The sequence below is a fragment of the Hakea prostrata genome, chromosome 10 (assembly GCF_041222555.1).
Source record: "Hakea prostrata isolate BN-2017 chromosome 10, UWA_Hpros_2, whole genome shotgun sequence".
Taxonomy (NCBI): domain Eukaryota; kingdom Viridiplantae; phylum Streptophyta; class Magnoliopsida; order Proteales; family Proteaceae; genus Hakea; species Hakea prostrata.
Genome location: NC_142609.1, coordinates 49690933 through 49710509, shown reverse-complemented (window position 1 = coordinate 49710509; position 19577 = coordinate 49690933). Strand labels below are relative to the sequence as shown.

Sequence of the window (19577 nt, the reverse complement as noted above, 5' to 3'; positions counted from 1 at the left end):
ACTTATCAAAATTAGAGTTCTTTTCTCCATTATTTCACTTCCTTATCGCCCCGGATTTTATAAAAATTTTTTATAATTCTCTTAATTTTTGTTTTTTTTTTATATTACTTTCCTTCATTATTTTAGTTTTTTTTCTTTTCAAAATATCATTATTTGGCCCTCCTTCAATATTGAAAAGAATTTTTAAAGGTAAAGTAATGGGTATAAATGACATTTCTATTTTAAAAATAATTCCTCAACCTCTATTTATTCTTCCATCTATTCTCTCTCATCTTTTTTCCTATTTATTCTCTTCTCTTTCTATAAACGTGGTTAGGAAATTTTTGAAAAACAATCTTACTATATATTCCAAATGTCATTCTTAATTAAAAATTAACTCATCAATACCTATTTATTCTCTCATATCTCCTCTCTCTTTTTTTCTTCCTATTTATTCTTCCCTTTTGATAAGGGTGGGTTAAAAAATTTTGGAAAAAAAAATATATATTCTCCACAATTAGTTACTCTTTTCCCTTTCTAAATTTATTTATTGTTTCTCTTTTTTTTTTCAATTTTTTTGTTATTCTTTTCATTTGATTTTATATTATTTGTTTCTTTTGCAATTTTTTTTATTTAGATGTTATATTGTGAATAAAATCTCTATAGTTAATAAGATAACTAACTCCTATTGGTTTGCATCTTTTACTTAAAATAAATAAATAAATAAATAAATAAATATTGGTATGCATTTCTTACTAAAGAAAATTTTGGTTTGCATTTGACTTTTTAAGGTTGAAGTCATGTCTTTTTTTTTTTTATTTTTTTTAACTGATGCTTTAATTTACTTATATCTTAACTATCAATAATTTACTCTCTTTTTTTCAAAAATATGTTTGGGCCCCACAAAATATATGTGGGCCTATTCATAGGTGGGACCCCCAATGGATCTTATAAGGGCCCACACAATTTGTGTGGCAAAAAAATATTGGTGTTTTCCCAATCTGGACTTCCATTCTTCAGCCCACCTCCAATATTGAATCTTGGTTTCGCCCCTGAATACAAGGTAAGTCAAAATTGAAAATTAATTCTTAAACTATTTTAAAACTAGGGTGTCCCATTCTTGAATGTCACTGAGATAAATTTGTCTTTTCTCAAATAAAAGTTTGAGCATGATTTTTATGATTCTACTGAGAAGAGAGATTAAGTTGGTAGAGCCCATTATTGCTCTTGCTATATAAAATAACTCATGACTTAGAAGTTATCTTGATATGTTCCCAACACACTACGAAGGTTTTCTTTGATATTAGCAAGGAGAAAATGATTGTACTTCGCTGGCACAGTGAAAAGCTGACAATTGTGTTTGGATTGGTCTCTTCAGAGTTAGGGGTTATAATAAGAACTATAAAAAATCTTAAAATGTATATTGACTGCCCATATGTGGCAAAGTTGATATCTGGACTGTAATAGGGAAGTAATAATTAGGGATCGGACTCACTTCCATCATTTCACACATGGTTCATGTTCATGTAAAGATTACTAGTGATAAGCCATTTGATAAACATCAATATTAACTCAGGTCAATTAAGCATAAAGTTCAAAAATAGCAAGAATTAATTACATTAAAAATTCACAAATAACATTTAATCATTCATATTCATACACCTAATAACTTCATCTGCATCCTTATCATAACATACAAAATATCCATATGTTTAAGGTTTTCTTATAATATAAGTCTTATACCAAAAAAACAAAGTCTCCATAAATTTGAAATTCTCCTATCCACTGTTGTTCTGAGATTGTCATAACCTTTGGTCAAAATATGCTCTACATGAAACGTTGTATGTCATGAACATATTTGCTTTCATTGGATTCGATTCTCACATAAATATTCAAATGATTTTTCAACAACTTCACCAAAAATATCAGAGATCCCTTGTTTGGCAAAAAGCATAGGTGTCAAATGCTCTTTTGGAAATGCATTTGCCATCACATTTAAACTTTGAGCAGTATTGTCATCTATTGAGTGTACACACCTCGTCTTTCCTGTTGTTTTGATGTAAGACAGTAGGAGTATGCTCATCTTAATGGCTAGTTCCTTCTCCAAAAAGTTGTTATCTGGAATTTGGGATGAAGAAAAAATTCTCTTGGGACTCATTCACTTCTGTAGACCCCATTAAAATATCACCTAAGTTGATTTGATCCACATCCATTTCCTCTGATTGATTATGGTGGTTACTTTGAGTACTCCTTTGAATTCGTGCCCATTGGCCAGTTGCAGTGTCCTCATCAAATAGATTTTCTCAATTTTCAAAAAACTCAAATTTTTTGTTGAGGTAAGGTTTGGCTTCAGGATGCTCCTAAAAATAAAAAGCATATTTAAATTCAATACACAATATAAACATATGATTATATCCGATATAAACTATATAAGGAAATAACTTACTAAAACATAGGAGTTCTAAACACTTTCTTCATGGTATGTGAATTGCTTGAAACTCCAAGCAAATCTACTAGTATTGATCACAATAATGATTGTTCTGAAGATGTTCTTCACACTTTTAACTCTATTCATTATATGTTCATTATTGAGATTCAATCCATGAGCAACATTAATAATCTGGGTTACTTGTACATATGTTGTATCTCTTTGGGATTTTTTGCCCTCTATAAGTTGACTATCCAAGAATTCAAACAATGTATTGTCCATGTTTGGGTCAAGTTTGATTTCTTCCTATCTTGTTAGCATCATTAAAAGGTGGTGAGTTGTAGATTGACTAGCTTCTTGGTTTTTCAATGGTGGAGTTATCATTCTTTCAACTTGAAGACTAAGGTTTGCGGCTAGTCACGCATAAAAGAGCTGCAAATTGGTTCAATCTATAAATATAAATGATTAATTAAAGCTTAATAATGATTACATAATGTTCTAACAAAAATTCAAAATTCAAAATACACACAAAGGATAGAAACAAGTGATCAAAGAAAATGAAAGAGGTCAATAGAAGTATACTTTCATTTTCATTGAGATGCTTGATGCTGCTACTACTAGGCTCCACTGCAAAGCTTTTTGCTCTATGATGCCTTTCAAATAAAAGGAAGACATGTTTGCCATGCAATCGTATTAGATAAAGAGGAGATGGAGGTTTGAACCAAGACCTCGTAGGACTTACTTTCTCTATTTATAAAGTTGACACTATTGTACTAGAAGCAAATTGACTAACCATAAATGCATTGACTTTTTGGTAATAAATAAGGGGATGCAGTAGTGGCGACCTTGCCCCCCGGGCTGCGCAATTTTCAAACTTTCGAGTACGACTTAACTCATTAAGTAAATACTATGCCAACGAGCAACCATGAAAGAGAAAACTCCTAAGCATCCAAGGTCACTATCAGTGAGTCACCCTAATTGTTGGAAGTCAAGAAAAGAAACCCTAGCTTATTGTTCTTTTGTCACACAAGGACCAAAACTCCTCTAAACCTAGGGTAACTATTAATCCTTGCATTTGTTGGAGCTACAGAATATATACCTAGCTTCTTCATTATTCTATTACACCTATCTTCTTGCAATAAAGGTATTTCCAATTCACTATAACTTAAGGAAGACCCAATCTAAAATACTGTATCATATTATCAACATCAGTGGATACATTAAATAATCTTTGTTTGCATTAAGGTTTATATGACTTCAAAGCAACAAGGTTAATACAAATGCAAGCAACAACTTAATATTCCCAAATCCAAGGCTTCTGTGTGTGTGTGAGAGACAAAGACAAGCATCATATATAGAACCAGTTTATGTGTGACAGTACTACCAAATTAATTAAAAGTCAAGCCCCACCACGAGCACAGGTTTATATATATATTTATATGGTAAGCCTTGCAAAAGGGTTATGAGTGGATAGGCATTGATGGACATTCTCTAAATGTTTAATATACATGCATGCACAAGCGTGCACTTGACCAAAGGAGTTCCCTACACGAAACTTTAAACTTACTTTTGTTGCAATCAGGATTAGAATTATTTGCACTTTGGTGTTTACAAATGATCATTTCCTGTTTGAAATTTTTATCTAACGAATGATGTGACTGAGTGCTTGTAAGTTCAGGGAATGAAGGGGGAGGGGGTGAGAAGTACAGACGGCCGAAATTTAAAACTCAAGACCTTTTTGATTTTACTATCTCTGCATTAGAGGTTGCCACCACTGTGTTAAAAGTATGTTCACATTTCTCAATATCTATGAATATTCAGTCATCATCTTAACATCCACAAATTTCTATAAGATGTTAGATATTCTTTAAAATATATATTTGAATTAGATTTACATTTATAATGATTGAAAAAAAAAAAAAAAGATTTTGGAACTCTTTGCATTTCCTTGATGAAGAGAAGGGATTTTGGGTTGACCACTATCCTAGCAAACCTGGCTTAATTGACTTGGGCCTCCAAGAACTTCAATTACTTACCTTGAAATTTGAATGATTTAATTAATTACCTAAAACAATAGTTTCGGATGATGATGGTGATGTGAGCAGACTAGTAGAGTATCAACAAGTTCATTGCACCCCAACATCACTTCCACCCACTTCTTCACCTACCACTGTGATTAACAAGAATCCTCTTGTTTTATGTTAGATTCTTCTTTAAATGAACTTCTATTTTTTTCCATTACACTATTGTGACCTTCATTATAGTTCATTAATCTCAAAAAGGAAATCTACTCCACACCTAAGCACAATTATAGAGACAACATGTGTTAAAATAGCCACAAAAAAATCACGAATTGACATAGAAAGAAAATAAAAAAAAAAAACACAAAGATTTAGCATGGATCACACTCCAATGCAATATACTATGTCCACAAATGAAAAAGAAGAACAGAACAACATCACAAGAATTCTCACCCAAAACCCTAAAGCGAAAATCTTAAACTTCATAACTACCTTGTAGGCAAACATCAGGTATATATATAGACTTTAATCATGTATATAGGTTAATCCATTTGATCGGGTTGTACCCAGTTGCTTCCATCACAACATCTAGATTTAGATTATTCACCAAAATATGTCGGTTCATGTCTATCTTTAAAATCAGGTACAAGAATTCAAATCATAACATAACACCCCTTGTTTCATATGAACAACAATACTCTACTCTTCCAATCTTTTCACGGATAAAAACTAAGTGTAAATGTGAGATTATTTTTCTTACTATGAAATCACAACCACGAAGGAAATATCATTTTCATATTAAATATAAGTTTATTTTATTTCTGGTTGTTTTATATTGTTCGAATGGAGAAAGAAATTGTTTTCTAATGCAGAGCAGGTTTTCTTTTAATTTTTTTATATTTTATTTTTTTTAGTAAATAATAATACACATATTGGAGTCTAAGGCAAGGTGGCCAGGCACAAGTTCAACCAACCTTACGTGCTTTTAGCTGGTGACTTCATTGAAGGTTCAGGGTTGTTGTGAGTGTTTCAAATACAAGTTACAAAATCTTTCTCATCTCATCTCACTATCAGTTTCTTATATATTTAGATATTGGTCAATATTAATAGCCATTTTTGAATTGAACACCTTATATTTTAAGGGCAAGGTCAAACAATAGCTTTACCTTTTCAGATTGAAATTGCAGTAATAATTTAAAGCTTGACTTTCATCTCACACTTACAGTCGGCAACAAATGTTAGAAGATGGACCTCTAAACCAAATCTCTGGACATGATTTGAAAACTATTTACTTCAATGTTTCCAAGTAGACTCGAAATCTTTTCTTCATTCCTCTGCTTTGAATACCTCCAGGAACTGAATTGTTGTCGTTTCTTGAGCTCTTGACCCCTTTTACCTTCTACATTAATTTTGCACTTGGAGTCTTTAATCCTGGTTATTTTCACTCATTAAAAAAAATTCTGAGTATTAATAAATTTATTACACATAAATCAAAGAAATTAACTATACAACTTGATGGCTTTTATCAATATTCTCTGTTTCTACATGTACACAATGTCCAAACACAACCCAGAAAGAAACATAAATAAACAAACCTAAAAAAAGGAAAATTGGAAACGTTCTCCATCTAATTCTGTGCAGCTTTTCTCAGATAGATCTTAGTTCCCAAGTACCCATCACTTTTCCTGTTTTGCCTATTAATTTAACAGAACTTGAAACAAGAAATGACTCCACCCAATTGAATTGACACATACCTAATCAAATTTTCCTTTTCTCCAACTGGCTACTCGTCTCTTTCTTCTCTATCTCTCCATTTCCACAACAGGGGAACCCTTTCCCATAGGAATAAAACTCCTGGATTCTTCGACGGCGCTGTGCTTTGTCTTCTGAGATTCCAAGTCTTCTGATCCATCTTCTTCTGCCATCCCCAGAGACCAATATTCGACCTTCTCTGCAAACATTCTGATCATACCCAGGTAGAAAACCATGGCAAACACTACAAACATGACCAAGAACCAACTGAACTGAAGATTCACTAGTGATTTAGCTCTGAAAAGGAACTCCTCTGTTTTGCATCTCACCACCAAGTGACCTTCTTCCAAGTTCAAGAAACACCCTTTTGGAATCAACCCAGGAGTCCAGAGCACGAAACCCATGAGCACAAACCAAGCACCTTGGAAGCAAATACTGAGAGACCTGATGAAACCCACCAAGAAGCTCTTTGGGTAGGGAATTCCCAACAGGGTTGTGAACAGAGTGACCAAAATCACTAGTTGCAGAAGCAAATGGTACTGACCCTCCATACCCATATGGTCTGCCGAGTGAAGGTGGAAGATAAGGAGTTGTTGACCGAAGGCAAAAGCTCCAATTAATTGCAGCAACTCGTAATGGGCTTTTGGCTTGAGTCGATCAAGTATGATTGCGAAGGTCGCATAGATGAAGAAGGACAAGGAGATTGTCGCATGCTCAAAGTTATGGAGATGGTTTGATGGAATGGTTCCATCATCATCAAATGGTTGGTGTTTCTCAGGGCCAATTACAAGCTCCATGGCTATGGAAGCCCAGGTACCTGCCATGATTAGGTAGAGCTCTAAGTACCTTATTTTTGAAGAGGGAAACCATTGAGATGAAGTGTATGAGTTTGGATTCCGAACATAGATCTTGGTGTGGTTGAAAAGGTGCCATAGCCCAATGAGAAGGAAGCCAAACCCAGGAGCAACATGACCTATCAAGGTACCCATTAGTGCTTGAACTGTGACTAAGAGCAGAGACGAAAGAAGTTTAGATTGGGAAAGGAAAGGAGAGGAGAAGAGAAGATCTTGTTTGGAGTTAACGATGAGAGGGGGAGAAGACAAGGAGGGTTTATATACAAGTCCGTCTTATACTCTTATGATTATGGATGGAGTATAAGAAGACTTTCTCATCTCTGGAGGCTTCTTCGAGGCACGCAAGCAAAAAGGGAAAAAAACTAGTTTGAACTCTCCCAATCCCAGCCAATTGTTGGAGGCAAATTTGCTTGGAGAAGAAGATTGCCTAAATGGTTGACCTGACTTCTCAGGGGACCCTGAGAAAACCAGAATGGTGGTGTGCGTGTGCCCATGGGTTCTAGAGAAAAGAACAAGAAAGCATTTTTAAATTTGACAATTTCTTGGAAAATACTCAAATACCCTTTTGGGTTTTACAGAAAAAGCATAAGAAAGAATTTTTTAAATTGGAAAAATTTTCAATATCACCCCTGAAGTACATCTCTAACTTACTCAATTTTTCAGTTTAATTTTTAGTTTATCATTTTCAATATTATCCTAATGTTCTTACATAAATAGATGAAGAGAATATATTGTGAAAGGATAGAAATCACGAAGATGCAAAAACAAAAAAAAATTAGCAAATATAAACATTAAAGGAAGAGGAAGATGAGTTGATCTTAAGATTTTTCATTTAAATGTAGTCTTGTATTTTTGAAAAGTTTAACTTATTTACACCAGTACTCAAAATTACAACAAGGATGTCATTGATATGTTTTTTCTTTCTATTGGGTTTAATTGATAAGTTAGATAAATGAAGAGGTGATATTAATTTTTTAAAGTAATTCAGGGGTTGTGCTGAAAATTTACCCTTTTAAATTTGACAAATTATTGGCTAATTACTCAAGTACCCTTTTTTTCATTTCCTTCTATCTAAGTCTAGAATCTAGATCCTCTTTATTAGTGATGGAGTGACTTCATCAATGATCCAATGTCATGGAATAAAAAAAAATTATAATTTAATAATAAATTGTTAAATAAAATAATGTAAAAAACAATACAGCATGGTTTCCACGCTTCCAAGTAGGAGTAGGCCAGGTGGAATGCTTTTTTACGCTTCAAAATCAGCGCACGCAAAAGTTGAAGCGGACAGATGAGTCAGACTCTCCTTTATCCGATTTGAATGGACTAAATGGTTATTTCCACGCCCCTAATGACGCCAGCGATGCAGAAGATTCCATTTTAGTGGTTAATATTGACGCCGTCGTATTGGTTGTATGACGTCATTACTTAAGCCACCAACTTCTAGATAAATGTTAAATTACAAAATAACAATTAAACACGTGGCATGTGCATTGTATATTTCTTGCAATTATGTCTTTTCGCCTGAAAACTACTCATTTGGAATCTTTTACCAAAAGAGTTTGAGAAGAGATTCTAAACCTAAGACTGCTAAGCACTTGCCAAGCTTCCAAGAAATCAACATTTTTATAACTTTTAATTTCGGTTTAGTTTCGATTCATTTCAATTTGGTTTTACTTGAATTTTTACAAAATTGCTTCAATCATACGTATTTAATGTGCATGACAGTCAAGCTAGATTTCAATTTGATAGTCTGGCATAACCGTCTTAAGCATTAGATGTGCAGGACTGAAGCAAAGTCTGGATTTTTATTTATGCTAAAGAGCAAATTATAGAAATACTGGTCTATAATCAATTATATCTACTAACCCTAAAAAAAAAAAATCAATTACATATATACTTTTTTATTGTTAAATAGTAAAACTAAATAATAATATTAACGGTAAGTAAATATTTGTAATTAAACTTTTTTTTAGTAAATATAATTGATTGCAAATCTATATGGTTTATATGTAAATTGTCATATGTTAAAAGGATTATAGGTAATTCCGAGGGGTGGCTCAGTTGGTAAAAGACCTCCGCTTTTACGTAAAAGATCAAAGTTTGAATCTTCTCGGGACTAAGGACAATCTTGCCTATATTAATTATATAAAAACTCATTAAGAGAGGTTACCTATTGCCAAGTGAGCAATCTTTCAATGGTTTTGTAGTTTTATTTTGACCTTCATTTTTTCTCGATAGTATATATATATTTAACAATATATCTTTTCCACTTTATTCATAAGGTATTTGAAAATAAAGTAATGGTCATGTTAAATTTTTATATTCTCTTTCTTGGTGATCAAACAGGAATTATGAGACAAATATAAAGACATGCATTTTGACCTTGAAGGAAAAGGAAAGACGTTTTTCAAAAGGTTATTGGTTTAGTTTTATCGTTAAATATAATTATAGTTCAAATCACCATCAATTAGGTTATAAAGTTTTAAATACATTTAATCTTTTTCTATTATAAACATCATTTTGATTATTTAATTTTTTAAATTTTAGGCAACAATACTACCACATATTGATGTAGACATGCAAAGTTCTAAAAAAAATATACACAATAATGATTCACTTATAACCCTAGTTGATAAAAAAGGATGTATGAATTTTCACAAATATTCTTCAAAGGAATATTCATAACCCACTATTGCAAAGAGGCAGTTATTTCTGAGTTCTAATCAAAACCTTCATATGACAGGCAATATTTGTGCTGGTGAGCGAGCAATGATATATAATGACTCAAAATCACAACTTACCAACTCAAAGATGATGCAACAAGAGAGCTAATTCTTAACTAGTTGTATTAGTCTTTGACGCACACACACAAAAAAACTAACTATATAAGAAACTTTGTTCCTTTATTTATAATTGATCTTTTTGGTAGATGATCATTTTTTTTTTTGAAAAAAAGAATAGAAACAAAACTAAAAGTTGGTGGTAAATAAATCCCATCACTTCCAAATCTTTGTACTTAATCATGCATTAGGAGTCATTTTTATTGATAAATCTATTAGTGTGAAAGTCATATTCATCTACCAACTCTCGACAACTTATTTTGTAATTCTACATCTTTAACTAAGTAGGCATACCAACATGATATTCAACCTTTTACAATTCCCAACAAAATTCCCATGCACAACATAAATAATGATAAACCAAAAGTGAGTCAGGACAAGCATTACAAATATTAAGTAAGAGTAATGACAAGATCATAAGTAGATTAGTTTGATTTTGATTTTGATTTTGATTTTGATTTTGATTTTGTACCAAGTATTTTGTTGGTTCGATCATTCGACTTGGTTTGGGCTTACATTTTATGTGAAAATTTGAGAGATGTTTGTCAAAGTCTTGATGAGGATTGGGAGAACTCATTCTTGTTTAAATCTTTCTTATAATTTAAGTATACCATCAGGAGAGTTGAACTATGACTTGTGTAGTAAGAGGCATTGGTTATGGCCAGCTGAGCAACATTTTAATGGAATTTGTGGTTAATTTAACTATGTATTTTCTCATGAACACTGCAATTTCTACCTTAATGACATTGAGGACAATATTCATGTGTTTAGGGCTTGTATGGTTATTTGAATCCAGAGATTTTAAATCCCTAGATTCATAAATCGGAAATTTATACCTGTTTAGTTGTAAAACATCATTGGATTCATGAAATCTAGGAATTTTCCTTTTTTGCCTAAAAATGTGAATTAAGTCATTCTTGGGTATTTGGTAAATCTATGGAGTCCACCAGAATTATAAAATTGATGAAATTTAAATTTTAATTCACGTAATATTGATGTATTTATGACTTTTTGGAGATCCTAATGCCGTCAATCAACAATCTCATCTTTGTTCACTCGTCTCCTCCTCCCTTTTCCTTTCTTCCTATTTTTAGTTTAGTAGTTTTGTGTTCTGGGTTATCTTAACCTTGTTTATGTACTACTCCATCCCAGCCCCCCCGCCCTCCACCCCCCCCAAAAAAAAAAAAAAAAAAAAAAAAAAAAGAAGCTTGTGTTTATGATTAAAATTTTGATCCAAAATATGATAACCCAATACATTATTATTGTATAATTCTAAGGTAGCAAGTCCTAAAAGCAGAGACCAAATGGGGACTACCAGTACCAGTGGCTTATAAAAATATGAATCGTCATTGCTGACAGTATCTAATGTTTTTCCTTGATTCGAACTTGTACTTTGAAGGAAAAGACATTGCAAAGTGGATTTGGTCAGATTCTCAAACAATTTAAATAATTATATTCATTAATTTTATATAGTGATGTTAATCTTTTCTTTATCAATTCGATATGTTCATATTAATCCACAGCAATGGAGTACTGATAATTATAATCGTGAAAACAGTGCTCATTATCTTACACATATCTTAAACACTGATAATTAAAAACTTTATATTCCCACCCTTAAATCCAGGATCATATCATTTTCATGTTTATAGCTCATTAGCTCTCTCCATTTGTTGAATTTTTTTTTCTTCCCTTTATCCTCGCAGCCATTTTATTTAATTCATGTATGATTCTTGGATGACACTCAATTGAAAATTGAGTTTCTAGAATAAACTAATTAAACATGATTAAAGAAGGTTGCTATATGGCCAATCCAAAGGCCATCTTCTTGATAGGAACATCATCAATATATCTATTTATTAAGAAGATTAAAAAAAAAGTTAAAAAGCATGGAAATAATTAATATTTAAAATTTGAAAAACTATATTATAATGCACATATAACATGGATAAAGTAATGAACTTGCTATATTCCTTAAAATGAAATTTATTTATTTTTTAATTAACCAATAGTAGTGAGCCTCATTAATTTTTTTTATTTGAAGATACCATTCAAAAGAACAATTTATTTGGTTGGATAATGGTAATAGACCTGAAGAAAGAAAAAAAATTCAAGATCAATTTATCCAAATGTTACAAAATATATGTATATTATAAGAAAATTAAGTCTATTTCAAAATAATTTATGTTCATATGGGTCCTAGTGGCTGTTTTCTTGTTCTTATAAAGCACAGGGTAAGGAGGCCCAGGATATCAGTTAGTAAAAGCTTTTCAATAAATATTAAAAACCATCTAATGGACGTTCAAACACTAATAACCATCTATCTTACCCAATAAAAATAATAATAATAGTAACCATTTAATGAAGGTTTATTTCAGTATGTTCTCCCCTCTAAATCTATTCTTGACGGGCTTTTGAGAAGACCCATAAATATAATAATGGAAGGGTAAGGCTCATGAGGCTCATGAGGCTCACAAATATAAAAAAATAAACCTCCTGTACAAAACATGTTTTCTCATAAGAAAAAAAGAAGTTTCACTATCATTATTTGAGTCTAGATTGGCTCCCCCGCCATAAGGAGAGAGGTATATGCTTTCATGATGTTTCCCCACCATATAATATGGATGATGTCCAATAAAATTATTAAAAGTCCCACAATCCCATCTTTATTGTATGGTGAAGAAGCGTCAGCAGAACACATACCTCTCCCTAACAGGGATCTAATTCTTCGCTAGAAAAGCTGTCAAGTGGGTTCAACTCTCCCTATGATATATGTAATACTCCCCATCCCCCAATAAAAAGGAAACTATCGGTTCCAAAAAAAACAAAAAACCAGAGGCTTCCCTCAGTCATCTTCGGGAGAGAATTCAGCCGAGGAAGATGAGAGATCTCTTAGTTACAGATCTACATCAGGAAGCTAAGCATAAAGAAATGGACTAAAAGTTTGAAACTGATAACTAGTTGGTCTATTTTCTGGGGTAAACATAATAGTTGCTGTATAAAAACTGACTGTGACACCCTTGTACATTGGTTTCAAGTGTTAAATTTACAAACACAAGCATTTATAAGCTTAATAAAGCACATCAGTATAATCTAACAAGGATTCTAAAGCTTAAAGCCTTAGCAACAGTCCAAACCAAAACACCAGAGAAAAAGATTATTTGGCTTTAACACAAGAGTACATCGATTTTTAGGTATATACTAACTTGGTGCAGTCTATCTCCATTGATATTTGAGCAACATCACTTCCTTTAGTATGGAGTTTCTCATAGTGGATTGATCTGTTCCTGTTCCTTTCTTTACACCTTCCAGCCATGATGAAGCTCAACGCCGCTGTAGATATTAAAATTCCTGCAAGTATCCAACTGAATTGCAAGTTAGCCAATGCATTTGCCCTCAGACTTGCCTCTTTCCCCTCGCATGCAACTGCTCCACGCATGTCATCTCCATCCAACCTCAAGACACAGCCTCTGGGAATAAAGTGTGGTACCCATAACATGAATCCCATGATCATAAACCAACACCCCTGAAACACAACAGTAATTGAAAGAACAAGAGCTGCCACAAAATTGCTTGGAGAGACACTAGCGGTAATGGCTGCCACAAGTGAAACAAACACAATGACCTGCAAAAGCCAGTGGTAATGGCCTTCGAGCCCAGTATGGTCGGCAGAGTGGAAATGAAGTAGAAACAGCTCCTGACCAAACACTGAGGCTGCCAGGATGCTAACTAGCCCCGATAAGTCATCCTGCAAATCTGTTAAATCAGCAGCAAGAGCCACACCAGCAAAGATGGCAAGATGAAGGAACATGGTTGCATGCTCAAAGTCATTGAGTTTGAAAGAGAATTGGAAAAGAGGGTAGTCTAGTATTTCCATTACAATGGCAAAGATAGAGAAGGTAAAGATAAGGATTAGCTCCCAATGTTTAACATTGAATGGTGAAGGATTGACTGAATACCAAAATCTTGAGCTAAAACCAGTAGAGCCCTTGTGAGTGTAAGCTCTGATGGTATTGAAAATATGCCACAGACCAAGGAGTGTCAGGACTAAACTAGGAATTATGTGTCCAACAAAGGTTCCCATTAGAGCTTGAATACCAAGATTGAATTGCCTCTCTTTCTCTGCTGAACCTGAAGTCGAATAGCTGGACTGACTATATAGCTACATGTTTTAGAGGTTTCCTGTCGCAAGTTTTGTTGGTGGGCGGTGCCAACGTTTCCATAAACGAGCAGTAAAAGATAGAAAGACATTAAAGCAAAAATTTCCTGTGGTGGATCACTGTAAAGCCATTAAAGATGAAAAAGATGAACAGTACCATCAGATAAGATTGGGACGTAAGTTGAACAGGTCCTATCTGAAACGATGCCATGAGAAAATTAAATTGCCCTCCAATGCGAGTCAGAAAAACAACATAGCACTACTTTTTCCTAGATATTGGATGCCAAGTTTTTTCCACTATGCCTTCTGTGGCAAATCCACTTTGTTAAAGTAAATCATATTTAACTGAAAGATGGAGACTGGCCCAATAATTATTGTTTGGCAGATATCATAATTATAAGGGGATCTTAGGCACTTAAGCTGAGATTTCATCAGTTCTTGCTGGAAAAAAGAATATACAAGCATCAAACTCAGAATAATATCACTGCAATGCAGCAGCTTGAAAGTGGACCAAATATGATGCATCATTTCAACCATTTTCCACATCACACTTGCATAATTGTTTGATACCAAGGTTATTAGTGAGAGGAGATGATGACAAATCTTTACAATAAAAGAAAATAGATAACTTCTACCAGGAAAAAAAAAGATAATAGACAACAATTTGCTTCATGTTTGTCATCAACAGGAAAGCTGATACGGTATCGATTGTTTTCCCTTCACATATACTGTGAAAGAATGTAAACGCAGAAGATCTTCAAATTAAGACCCTTTTTTTTTTTTCTTCTTTTTGGTGCACTCACCACTTTTGTGATCCAGGCTTATTCCATTTCCACAGCTATGGAATGCTTTCATCACATAAGCACAACAATGAATTCGTTGTTCTCATTAGCAGAGTACATATTGCTTTGGAGTCTTAGACATATCTTGTCATCTTGCTCTTGTTTCCACCACTATTATTATCATCAGTAACAGGACAATATGAATTCAAGGACTGCATGCGCATCAACACGAGGACTAATAAATTTGATTATGGTGGTGTCAAAGATACAGCAATGAATTCAGAAAGAAATCCTGGAATTGAGGGGGGACGTATTGTCACCATAAAAAAAAAAATAAAAACAATATCAAATAGATCCGTTCACTGAGAATTACTACTTTTATGTTGATATGATCATCCATATATTTCATTTTTTTCTACATTTACCATGAATGGAAAAAAGAAAAAAAAAAAGGATCACTGGTATCATAAAACATCTACCTGCTTTTTGCTGAAATGACTGGCTTTTTCATTCTCTATCCTTTAGAATGGTCAAAAGCTTATATGAAATTCCAGGTCAGGGTGCACTTAACCCCCCACCCCAATAACAGGGGAATATACCTATGAGTGTGCACTAACACGTGGCAGCCCATAAGATATTCATAAAACAGAGGTATGATGCTGCTAGTCTCAGCCAATACTAATCCATCAATCCAATTGGCAATTGGCAATTGGCATAAATATCATTTGTTGATATGTGGTTCCATTCCAACAAATTTAGGCAATAGAACAGATCCATCTACTGCTAGAGAACAATGTGAAGGACCACTCTACCTTGTATGCTTAATACAACTTCAGGACAACTAGTCAACTACATGCCTAGATTTGGTAATGACTAGAATCCAGAGCAGGTCTACTTTTCGTATCAGATTCATGCCCATATTTCGAAATATTGAAATCTGATGAAGTTAGGTAAGATTTTAAAGCTTCGTTATGGAACAGTGACAAAATAATCTTGTTATACTCTTTAAAATAACATGGATATTCTTCTACACCTCGGACTTAGCCGTATCAAAACCTTGTGGATTTTAGTTTATTTTATTAATCAAGAATGACTAGAACTGTTGTTATCATATTGAATTTGAAAAAATTTGAAGATAAATAGAAGAAAAGTAAAAAACGCAAATGAATTTTAGCTTAAGAGTTTCAATTGTTAATTTATTTTATTATTCCAAGAACTGGAATAAGTGTTATCCCATCGAATTTGAAATAATTTAGGACAAAGAAAAGAAAAGCAAATTGCAAATTGCAAATAGTAATAGGACTAGCTCAATTAAAGAAAGGCAATAAATCCTTCTACGAAATGAAATGAGATGCAAACGAGTACCTGAAACTTCTCCTTTGAACCATCACCACCTCAGGGGATAGTGGTAAGTACTTAGCAGCTATTATTGCATCGAATAATATTGAACTCTGAGTGGCAAAATATGGAAATGATCAGCTACAGCGATGCAAATGCATTTCACATCGAGGCATCCAACACCCAATTTCTGAACGCCAGCTGTCTGCAAAGCTTAGAAAGAGCGATATAAACCGTGGACGGAGCGAAACTTGAGAAGAAGAAGAAACCTGTTCGATCAAATGCCACTGAGAACCCGAGATTGTTCCCACAAAAAGCTTGTTCAACGTTGTTATGGATGTTTCTAGGGCTTGTGGTTGTAGAGAAGAGACTGAACTACAACATGCAGGCGCCGGAATTCGTGGCTATGTATTGCTTGAAGGTTGGGTAACCTCTGCATAATCCAGCCTAGGCTGAATTGGGCTGGGTGAGGTGGGCTTTGCATGTCAAACATAAGGTGGGTTTGGCATGAAAGTGTTGGGCTGGGCTGCAGTGGGCTTTGCTGGAAAACATAAGGTGGGTTTGGCATGAAAGTGTTGGGCTGGGCTGCAGTGGGCTTTGCTGGGCAAACATAAGGTGGGTTTGGCATGAAAGTGTTGGACTGGGCTGCAGTGGGCTTTGCTGGGCAAACATAAGGTGGGCTGGTCTGAGGTGGGCTTTGCATGGCAAACATAAACTAGGCTTGGCATGCTGGGCTGGGCTGGGCTGAACTGGGCTTTGCATGGCAAACACAAAGTGGGCTTGGGATGAAAGTGCTGGGCTGGACTGGGCTTGGCTTGCATGGCAAACATAAGGTGGGATTGGCATGAAAGTGATGGGCTGGGCTGGGCTGAACTGGGCCTTGCATTGCAAACACAAGTTGGGCTTGGCATGACAGTGCTGGGTGGGGTGGACTGGGCTGTAACTGGGCTTTGCATGGCAAACATAAGCTCCGTTTGACATGAAAGTGATGGGCTTTCTGGGCTGGCTGAATTGGGCCTAGCTTGGCAAACACAAGCTATCATAAATACAAAACTTTTATCCAAAAAGAAAAAAGGCTGCAAAGGCTAACCCAGGTTGAATGGCCTGAACTAAGCCCAAGCCCAGCAAAAAGAAAACCCACTAAACAAAAAAAAAAAAAATGATAAAAGAAGCTTGATATTATATTAAAAATAAAAAATAAATAACATTATATACGATAATAAACGTGTCGTCCTCAATCCTCACTGCCACTAAACAATCTCATTAGTTGTGTGACCTTGAGATCCACACCAGAACCGTCCATCTAGCTGGTCTCATCTGATCCACTCGTTTCTCTGTCATGGGTGCATTAGGTCTTCTCCATGTGGGTTGTTTACCAAGCACACCTTCTTGGCTCTTCAGTCATTCAAACCCAACGACACGGCCACCAACAATGAACCGGCCACTTGGTTGACAATCTTTCACCCCATCTGACTATTGAACCATGTTGTTATATTTTGTTTACTTTCCACGCATGTATCTCTTCTGAGAATCTCATATAAATCAGTCTTTAGCCTTTGCAGAAACACACTTGCACACAAACCCCCATATTTCTATTGCAGGAACTTAGAAATTTTCAGCACTCGATCACTAGCCTCCCATGGCCAGAAATTTCCCCAAACTCATCGTTCTCTTGACCATCTTCACCTTCTTTATTGTTCACACCCAATGCATATCTCATGGCTTCTCTAGGAGTACTTCATCACTGGAGTCCAATGCACACAAGCGTGAGAAAATGAGCCACCTTCACTTTTACTTCCATGACATTGTTAGTGGTCTCAACGCAACTGCCATTAGGGTTGCTGAAGCACCATCAACAATAACATCACCATCAGCTTTTGGTGCTGTGTTTGTGATGGATGACCCATTGACTGAGAAGCCAGAAGCCACGTCGAAGCTAGTAGGGAAAGCTCAGGGGATCTATGCTTCGTCATGTCAGAGTGAGACAGCCTTGTTAATGAACCTTAATTTTGCTTTCATGGAAGGGAAGTACAATGGGAGCACACTTAGCATACTAGGGAGAAACACTGTCTTCTCAGATGTCAGAGAGATGCCGGTGGTCGGAGGGACTGGAGTTTTCCGGTTAGCTAGGGGCTATGCTCAAGCCAAGACTCACTGGTTTGAACCTACAACAGGGAATGCAGTGGTTGAGTACAATGTCTATGTTTTCCATTATTAGTTATTACTGAAACGTGGAGCTATATAGTTTCCTTCTTGGGTTGGGCACCTTAATTAGATCGATCTCTATTTCTTGGTCCTTCCTTTTTTTTATTGAACTTATTTTGATTCCTTAAAATATGGGTATTTCCTATCACAGAGTTTGGACGAAGCATCTGTACTTCTTCTGTTATAAGCTTGTAGAAGGGATTGTTGTGGGGTTGAAGTACTGGAAAGTATCTGGAATGGTCTCTTTCTTCTTCTCTTCTAGTTGATTAGAACTCATATTGATTATTAAAGGTTCATAATCTGTCACAGAATTTGGCCAAATTGTGTGTTTGATAAAACTGGTTTGCTGTCCTTAATTTGGTTAACAACATCTAGAGAGGATTTGTTTCTTCTGATTTCTACAGCTAAAAGCACCATAAAAACATGAACGGAAGAGTATCTTTCTAACTATGTTTGCCCGTTGTGTGTATCAAACGACTATGAGTGCACCACATCAACAAAAATACTGGTCAGTAACCAACAACGGATCTCAAGTCAAAAATTCAAATTTTCACTCTCAATTTTTGAAACTACAGACTAATTTTGTTTTTGGTTAAAACTACAAACTAATTATTGCTTTCCGCTTAAAGGTTGGAGATGCCTTCATTATAAGCCAAGATAAGAATTTATACACTGAAGAAGTATTGACGCACATTGAAGGTTAGACGGCCGATTATTCATAAGATTTGGTACTTAGTGCATGACATATCTATCATCTCAACTTGGTTTTGATAATGATTGGAATTGGGTTCACTTTATAGTCTTGGGTTGTTGGTGTTTACTACGGTTAGCAGGGAGCCTCATTCTCATGTTTCAGACTTGATGGGTGATCATGGAACGTAGAATGGAGAGGTAAATGATCTTGTGATTCATGACAAGTGGCCTGAAATTTCTAAGACGCCCATATTTTGTCGTTTGGAGGTGGACAAGCCAGTGTGGAGAGCCACTTCATCAAGTGAGTTCACTATTAAATCAGCCTATAGTGTGCATCATCAACCAAGTGGAGGAGCGGGTTGGCATAATGTGATTTGATCTCTTGAAATTCCAAAACGGTTTGCCTTTGTTGCTTGGCTAGCCTGCCTTGAGTGCCTTCCAAAAAATGGTTTGCCTTTGTTGCTTGGCTACCCTGCCTTGAGTGCCTTCCTAACAAGGATCGATTAATCTCATGGAGTAGGAA

At 34.9% G+C, this 19577-nt stretch overlaps 2 protein-coding genes and 1 pseudogene across 2 annotated transcripts; 1 reads left to right on the top strand and 2 right to left on the bottom strand.

Moving 5' to 3' along the window:
- Positions 1-5811: 5811 nt before the first annotated feature.
- On the bottom strand, positions 5812-7432 carry LOC149003754 (uncharacterized). The gene has a single exon (XM_089137887.1). It carries the CDS (start codon positions 7167-7169, stop codon positions 6231-6233), a length of 939 nt encoding a protein of 312 aa, XP_088994013.1. The 5' UTR covers positions 7170-7432; the 3' UTR covers positions 5812-6230.
- A 5226-nt stretch (positions 7433-12658) lies between these two features.
- On the bottom strand, positions 12659-16177 carry LOC149003753 (transmembrane epididymal protein (DUF716)). The gene has a single exon (XM_089138461.1). The coding sequence runs from the start codon at positions 13959-13961 to the stop codon at positions 13068-13070; it is 894 nt and encodes a 297-aa protein (XP_088994587.1). The 5' UTR covers positions 13962-16177; the 3' UTR covers positions 12659-13067.
- Positions 16178-17741: 1564 nt separating this feature from the next.
- On the top strand, positions 17742-18374 carry LOC149003752 (dirigent protein 22 pseudogene; annotated as a pseudogene).
- Positions 18375-19577: the final 1203 nt, after the last annotated feature.